Source organism: Rhinichthys klamathensis, unplaced genomic scaffold (assembly GCF_029890125.1).
Source record: "Rhinichthys klamathensis goyatoka isolate OS25496 unplaced genomic scaffold, OSU_Roscu_1.1 h1tg000114l_1, whole genome shotgun sequence".
Lineage (NCBI taxonomy): Eukaryota > Metazoa > Chordata > Actinopteri > Cypriniformes > Leuciscidae > Rhinichthys > Rhinichthys klamathensis.
The window spans coordinates 2,856,362-2,864,995 of NW_026606651.1; the positions used below are offsets into that span (position 1 = coordinate 2,856,362).

The 8,634-nt window shown below is 38.4% G+C and overlaps 1 protein-coding gene across 1 annotated transcript; it reads right to left on the bottom strand.

Annotated features, from left to right (window-relative positions):
* Positions 1-1,226: 1,226 nt before the first annotated feature.
* hscb (HscB mitochondrial iron-sulfur cluster cochaperone) lies at positions 1,227-8,534 on the bottom strand. Its single transcript, XM_056254774.1, has 6 exons — positions 8,197-8,534; positions 7,759-7,855; positions 3,908-3,997; positions 1,860-2,004; positions 1,588-1,635; positions 1,227-1,477 (listed from the first exon to the last, which is right to left on the bottom strand). Exons 1-6 carry the CDS (start codon positions 8,514-8,516, stop codon positions 1,383-1,385), a joined length of 795 nt encoding a protein of 264 aa, XP_056110749.1. The 5' UTR covers positions 8,517-8,534; the 3' UTR covers positions 1,227-1,382.
* Positions 8,535-8,634: the final 100 nt, after the last annotated feature.

The window sequence follows — 8,634 nt, forward strand, 5'->3', positions numbered from 1 at the left end:
GTTTACACCAGGTATTAAGATGAGTTTTGGTCGATCGGATCACAAGTAGGCGAGTTAGACATATTCCCGTTTACACCTGGTGTTTTAATCTGTCTCTTTTGTCCACTTTAAAGCAGCACTAAGTAGGAATTCCGTTTTTGTCAAACAGCGACCCCTAGAGTCTCTGTGGAGTACTTGTACTGTCGTGAATAGCACTCACGCAGAGATGGCTCGCACTCACGGCCGGATCCCCTCCCCCTGTACACCGGTACCTGTTCAGTAGGATGGACGCTGTAACGAGTGGAAATAAGGTATGGCCCCTTTAAGAGCTGCGCGCCCAACACCACATGTATACGGCACCGGGTTATATCTGTTTGATGCTCATTTTATCAGAATTTTATCAGAATTTTATCAGATCTGTTTTTTGCCGTAAAGCAATTCGTTACCTCGCGAGACCTGATATCACACGATATTTGGGCGGCCCGCCGGCCCAAAGTTGCAAGGGTGGTTTTGCGGCTCACAGGCACCAGGGGGGTGCGAGACGACCACCATTCAACACGAAATCAGTAATATAAACATTACAATGACTCCAAAGCTGTTCAGTTAAGGTAAAAAAGTTACTTAGTTCACCTTTAAACCACTTCTGTCCAGATTTCTTCGAGGGGAGGGGCTATGGGTGGGGAAATGTATGGGTTTTTTTTCAGATCTTTAGATCTAATGGAAAATAAGCTTGCGCAATTTTACATAAGAACATAACAGGAGATGACTTTCATTTCTGCTCTGACGGCTGCAAGATCATGCCGAACGCTGTGAGTGTGTGTTAGAAATCAGGAACGGTGAGAGAACATTGTGCTTGGTATGTTTTTCGTCTTCAAAAAAAGACTTGGGTCTCCAGCCGACAAAGTTTAAATCCCGTCTGGCTAGCGCTCTTCCTATAATGTTTACGCATTTGGTCAGTAGACGGAGAGTAGACGTTTTTTTGTGGCTGTTCGAACACATGAGCGTTTACACTATTAAAGCAATCCGGACGAATATATTTTCGACTACCTCTGGAAGACAAGCTCAAAACGTTTTAGACCCTGTTTACACCTGTATTTAGCGCCGGCTACTTGTGATCCGATCGACCAAAACGCTTCTTAATACCAGGTGTAAACAGGGCCATAGGGTTGGGATTACCCAAAGTACTAAGATAAGTGCTACGGACAGGGCTTATTATTGTTGCTAACACAATAAAAATTGACAGAAGATTAAAATAAATGTACTTTATTCAGTAACCAATAATAATCCAACAATTCGTACTAATAACAATAAATATTTTTATAAAATCTTCAGAGTACAAGCGTGAAATCTCTCACTGAGCTGTGTCAGATGGATTACAATTGCATATTGTTTACAATTTTCCCTCAGCAAACCTCAGTAATTCTGTCTTTTACCTTTTCCTCTATATTTGTGAAGTACTTCATTTGGGCTAAAAGCCCTTTGGCGGTCAGCAGATCCCCTGAGAAAAAGAGGCTCGTGAGGCGAACACAAAAACAAGCTATTTTCCACTCGCATGCGGTGTATTTCTGTCAAATTTGGGAGGTCATGAAAAGAAAGAGTGAAAAATACCTTTGTTTAGGGATGAATTCATCTGTTCAATCAAGCCTTTCAGTTTCTCTGGAGAAAAGAAGTAAAACACACTATCAAAAAAACAGCAGAAGTGCTACCATCCTTTCACAAACAAGTCCGACAACCACAATGTTTAAGCATAAAACCACAGAACCTTGAACTTTCGGATGGAATGAATCTAGGGCAGCAAACGGTCACATAAACATGAGTGGGTGCAGAGCAACATTTCAGCAGTCACTTCCGGTTGGAGCTTTTCTTTCTGGCCTACACACCTCGCACCGACTGCCCGATGGCATGGACCTCGTCCTGGCTCCGCGTCTCTGCGAGGCTCTCGTTAATCTCCATGACCTCTAGGAGAAACGCGGGGTCCGCGGTGGCGTCCGTTCCCTCCTCCAGCAAAACCCCTTGCAGCTCCAGCTGGAGCAGAACATGCAGGTTACAGAGGGTAAAGCGCGACTCAAACAGCACTACGGCCTCTTGGCAGCAGTCATAACAGACTACAATATTAGATTCAATAGTCATAGAAACTGCATACATAGGGCGCATGTTTTTCCAGATAGCATACACTGATAAACTGAATTCACTTTTCTGTGAATATAGAAAATGGCAACAATATTTGGGTTAGTTGGGACACTCACCCTCGCGTCGTTCCAAACCCGTGAGACTTTCATTTATCTCAAAACACAATGAAATCTGAGAGATTTCTGTCCCTCCATTGAAACTCTATTCACCCAAAATTCTAATGACATTCATAAAATTGAATCCATATGCGGTTTAATCCAAGTCTTCTGAAGAGACATGATCGCTTTATTTAATGAACAGATTGAATTTAGGCTTTGATACACATTTAAACATCGATTAGCAAACATACATAGGCTGCATCTAAAATAGCATACTCGCTTGAGTAGGTGCTTATTTTGAATAAGTAATTACTTCACGACCGCTAAAATGTGCGCAGTATGAATATAATCAAGATGTAGTACATCCGCCATGCTGTCATTATCATGTGACCTACCAGCATCAGTTACGTCACTTTACTGTGATTCACCGTACATTCACAAATCCTCTCCCGTGGCCTGATGGGATAGTAAAGTGTCCATACTTCAGAATCTCAATGGAAGAAGTAGGTCATCTGGGTACTTTTTGCTTATTGTTTTATGAGTACAGCGAATTTGAACATACTACTTTTGTCACATACTGTTTTTCCCCTACTATAAAGTAGGGAAGTGTGTGATTTCAGATACAGCTATAAAGCACTAAAATACGGTAAACAGAAGCTCAACCGTACTTGCTTGACACATGAGAACAAAACTTTGAAGACTCAAACGTGCTGCGTAATAGGGCTGTAAAATCGATTAATCGCATCTTACATAAAAGTCTGGTTTACATAATATATGTGTATGTGTATTATTATATTTATATATATATTATATATATTACACACATTACAAATGTGTGTTTGTGTATACTGTATATAGACACAAATATATTTATAAAAAAATATATATATATGTGTGTGTGTGTGTGTGTGTGTGTGTGTGTGTGTGTAATACACAGACACGCGTACACGCAGAAATATATAGACACACATATTATGTAAACACAGACTTTTATGTTAGATGCGATTAATTGATCACACATCAAGCAAGCATGCTTGAGCTTTTGTTTACCATATTTGGGTGCTGTTCATCATATAAAGTGATCATGTCTTTTCAGAAGACTTGGATTAAATGGTTTGATTCAAATGGATTTCTTTTGTGATCTCTTTATGAACGTTTTGAACCGTCAGAGTTTTGGGTGAATCGACTCTCAATGGAGGGGCAGAAATCTCTCAGATTTCTTTAAAAATATCTTCATTTGTCTTGCAAAGATGAATAAAAGTCTTATGGGTGAACTATTCCAATTTTTTTTTTAATGTTATTGTATTTGATTCTAATATATCAAATACAAGTAGGAAATGTAATTTGCACTGCAGGAGCTTTTCTCTCTACCACACTTTTCCTTATCATTTTGTGCAAAAAAAATATATAGATTATATAGATAATATCTTATATATATATATATATATATATATATATATATATATATATATATATATATATAAATGATTCACAAATATTTAAGTGTCACAATATATTCATATTGAACAGTATATCCATTGTTTGAGTATGCTTGGGTATTTCCTTTAAATTTCTTCTTATAAAATGTACATATTAGATTCAATTTAAGTGTAGCTTATGTGTCCAAATATTTTTTGGGCCAGTATACGACCTACGGATGCCATAAACACAACGAATATTTACTAAAAAAAAATATTTACCATGTAGACGGCCCGACTCAGAGGTTTCTGCAGGGTTCTGTAGGCTTTGTTCACCAGTGCTGATTGTTCTTCTGAATATTCCTGCTCTTTCTGTAAATAGGATCAGACCACAAAGTCATTCCAAATTAAAGTCGTTCTTCTTATGAGCTACAAAAACAATTTCAACAGCCCCTAAAGGCACAAATCGCACAAATACACAAAGCTCCAAAGTATAAAGCAACTTAAAGAATATTGTGATTTTATGGAGTAACAAAGGATGTGTGGTACAATAAAAAATACTTATACTCATATAGTCATCCTCAGCCCAAGTTTTCTAACTTTTCCAAGCGTTATATAATTATGTGCTATCGTCACATTCATTTTAAGATATCATCATGACATGTTCTTTGTTTGTGGTAAGGATTTCCTCTTGGGAATGAGGAGAATTGTCAAAAAGAGAAACCCCAGCAATGCTGATAATTGTGTGGGTTTTTTTTCCCTGAAGGATCTCGCTGTGTGGGCAGACGCAGAGGGTCTGAGCTGTGATGGGATTCGTCAGGTGAAATACGAGGTGAGAAAAGAAAGAAATGACTTGCAGATGAGAAACATTTTCAGCTGTCAGAGTTGCCAAAGCCTGGAGAATCCACATCCGGCTTGCTGTTGCTGTCAGGAGACCCAACCGGACACGCAAAGCATGAACCAATCACAACTGTCTGCTGCCTGCCTTATATGAACAATGATGTGCTGTATACCTTTTATCTGAGCAAAATAGACCTGGACATTGGTTACAGAGTGTGATAGTAACGTTTCTAAAGAAAATAGTTAGAAGGTGAATCTAACATGTTCATCATAGTGATTATCATTCATTTCTGCTCATTTAAATAAAAAATAATTGAGAATCACCATTAACAACAATGGGAATTAAAAAAAAACTAATTTATATATATATCAGATATCATATACTGTATATATATATATATATATATATATATATATATGTGTGTGTGTGTGTGTGTGTGTGTGTGTATACACTCACCTAAAGGATTATTAGGAACACCTGTTCAATTTCTCATTAATGCAATTATCTAATCAACCAATCACATGGCAGTTGCTTCAATGCATTTAGGGGTGTGGTCCTGGTCAAGACAATCGCCTGAACTCCAAACTGAATGTCAGAATGGGAAAGAAAGGTGATTTAAGCAATTTTGAGCGTGGCATGGTTGTTGGTGCTAGACGGGCCGGTCTGAGTATTTCACAATCTGCTCAGTTACTGGGATTTTCAGATGGTAGAGTCAGAATTTGGCGTAAACAGAATGAGAACATGGATCCATCATGCCTTGTTACCACTGTGCAGGCTGGTGGTGGTGGTGTAATGGTGTGGGGGATGTTTTCTTGGCACACTTTAGGCCCCTTAGTGCCAATTGGGCATTGTTTAAATGCCACGGCCTACCTGAGCATTGTTTCTGACCATGTCCATCCCTTTATGGCCACCATGTACCCATCCTCTGATGGCTACTTCCAGCAGGATAATGCACCATGTCACGAAGCTCGAAATTCGAATCATTTCAAATTGGTTTCTTGTACATGACAATGAGTTCACTGTACTAAAATGGCCCCCACAGTCACCAAATCTCAACCCAATAGAGCATCTTTGGGATGTGGTGGAACGGGAGCTTCGTGCCCTGGATGTGCATCCCACAAATCTCCATCAACTCAAACATTTCTAAAGAATGCTTTCAGCATCTTGTTGAATCAATGCCACGTAGAATAAAGGCAGTTCTGAAGGCGAAAGGGGGTCAAACATAGTATTAGTATGGTGTTCCTAATAATCCTTTAGCTGAGTGTATATATGTATATATATATATATGTGTGTGTGTATGTGTATATATATCCTAATATGCTCATTTGATGCTCAAGAAACATTTCTTATTATCAATGTTGAAAAGAGTTGCTGCTTAATATTTTTGTGGAAACTGTGATATGTTTTTTTTTTCAAAAGAAAGTTTTTTCTAGTTGAAATGGAAATCTTTTGTAACATTTCATCAATTTTTACTGTCACTTTTGATCAATTTAATTTTTGTCTTCCTAAATAAAAGTATTAATTTCTTTCAAAAAAGAGAGAAAGAAAAAACTTGAATGAGTGTGTGTGTGTGTGTGTGTGTGTGTGTGTGTGTGTATATACACATATGCACATATATAGATGAGCCAAAACACTATGATAATAATAATACGTCTCTGAACGTAACACCAGTCACAGGTGACGTTGATCATCTCCTAACAAGGCCACATATTAAGGTCTGGGTAGATTACATGGTAAGCAAACAATCCGTTCACGTAAACAACTTGTTAGATGCAGGAATAAAGATCTGAGCGACTTTGACAGGGGCCAAATTGTTATGAGAAGGCGACTGGGTCAGAGTATGTCTGAAACAGCAAGGCTTGTGTGTTGCTCCCGGTCAGCAGTGGTGAGAATTTACCAACAGTGGTCGAAGAGGGACAAACCACAAACCGACGACAGGGTGTTGGTACGGCGACACAAGTGCAACGAAGACTATCCCGTTTGGTCTGAGCCAACAGATGGTTTACTGTGGCAGAAGTCACATTATTTTAATGGGAAGATGTATCACAACCTCACTGCATATAGAAATTTGACACAGGCCACCTACCTAAACATTGTTGCAGACCAGGTACACCCTTCATGACAATGGTGTTGCCTTATGGAAGTGGGCTCTTACCGCAGGATAACGCACCCTGCCACACTGCACACATTGTTCAGGAATGGTTTGAGGAACATGATCAGGAGGTCAAGGTGTTGCCCTAATTTCCCCAGATCTCAATCCAATTGAGCATCTGTGGGATGTGCTGGACCAACAAGTTCGAACCACGGCTGCTTCACTTTAAAACCTACAGGACTTGAAGGATCTGCTGCTAACATCTTGGTGCCAGAAACCACAGGACACCTTCAGAGGTCTTGTAGAGTCCAGACCTCGGCAGGTCGGCGCTGTTTTGGCAGCACGCAGAGGGACCAATGGCATATTAGGCAGGAGATCATGGTAATATTTTGGCTCATCAGTGTATAAATGCATAGTATAAATTAGTATAAATAAATATTTTTTTGTTTGAAATATTCAATAGGAAAAAAAGTACAAAAAAGCTGAAAAATAAAAGGTTCAAATGTTCCTCATAAAAGGTTAAATCTTTTCTATGAGTGGTTTTCCAAAGTTACTAGCCACTCAGCATTTTCTCTGGCCACAATTTTGACATCGATACAATGGGAAAAAAACAACATATAGATATTTTTTATATTATCTCATAATTTGGCAGCAGGTATATTAGGCTGCTGTCACTTTAAGACCTGACCCAGATCCATTATACTGTTACACATGCGTTTTATTTCTCAACTGTTTACATTTACTTAAAACGTGTTTACTTGGCATACTTGCCAAGACCCGCATTTTGACATTATTTTATGTGTATTTGACTGTTTCAGCGCAATAAGAAGAGAAAAAGAACTTTTAGTACTGAGAGTTGGCTTTATGTGCTGCACTTTGGGTGTGAGCACAGAATCTGCGGGGATGAGTAAAATTATGGAGAGATGAGAGATGAGAGAGAGAGAAAGTCCAGCTGGTAACATGTATTTGTTCTGCGGAAAATTAGTATTGGAAGCGTTTTAGATATTTCAGTATTGATATGTATTGAAAAATATTTTTGACAACACTATTGCACTTAGTTTATTATTTCAGATGCCTTTTTAAAAGACTACAATTGAAAACTGTGTATATTATATATAAAATTCAACCCGCCAAAGTGTCTCGTAGGAGTGACTGTGTTACACGCCATGTCAATGTCAAGCCCTGAATATAGTCCATTACCAATGATTTCTGGCCAAAGTTGTCAGGATGAAGAGATCTTTGCAGCTCCAAGTATCTTTTCTGAAGTTTTTGGGTGTCCAAAGAAAATGTTTGCTCACTGAGAAAAGACAAATATGTTCAGTTACATATATGTCAGGATGTGAACTATAATTAAGTTGAAATACAATGACATTTTCTAGTCTAAAGCTCTGAAACCAAAATCTGTATCTGTACAGTTCTGAATCAGTGTAATTATCAACTACTAGCAGCTAACGTTACATCATATACAGTACATTATATGACAACAATGTTATGCATTTTGAGGAATGAAAGTAAATAAAGAAAGCAACTTTTTGGAAGTTCAAAACCAAGAAGACAGAGAATAAGCAACAATGACTCCATAAGTGATGCATTGTTACTATAACAAAAATGTATAAACTAAATCACAAGTTTACTCACCTATTCAAAATGTCAAAATAATTAGTCTTGTCATCAGCAGGTTGGATCGCATTACAGGAGGAACAGAAAAATAATGCAGCTGAAGATCCGCAGTTCCAACAGAGTCTGTTGAGTGTAACAGTGCTGAATGATTTCAGATGCAAACTTCCTTTAACTGCATTCCAGTGATTAACGTCTTTACTGTAAGAGCTGGTCGCTCTTTCTGGAGCAAAACACGACTGTACGACAATGTTAAGACGGTGTCCGTCTGATATACATTTGTGTGCGTGATTAAATCCGAAAGATGTTGACAGAAATCGGAGCCTGCATAGAGTTATCATGGTTAACACAGAGAGTAAACGGGCCGGGGCCAATATATAATATTGCGCTACTTCCTGTCATGAACAGCAATCATTTGTCAAAATAAAAGTTTGTAATTTTAAACCGCTTCGTCGAATT

Excerpts from the sequence above, each read along its gene's own strand:
- hscb (XM_056254774.1), bottom strand. The coding sequence starts at position 8,516 with ATGATAACTCTATGCAGGCTCCGATTTCTGTCAACATCTTTCGGATTT. Across the intron at positions 2,005-3,907 it reads TGAGTCGGGCCGTCTACATG|CTGGAGCTGCAAGGGGTTTT; the intron begins GTAAATATTTTT and ends GTTCTGCTCCAG. Across the intron at positions 1,478-1,587 it reads GAATTCATCCCTAAACAAAG|GGGATCTGCTGACCGCCAAA; the intron begins GTATTTTTCACT and ends TCTTTTTCTCAG.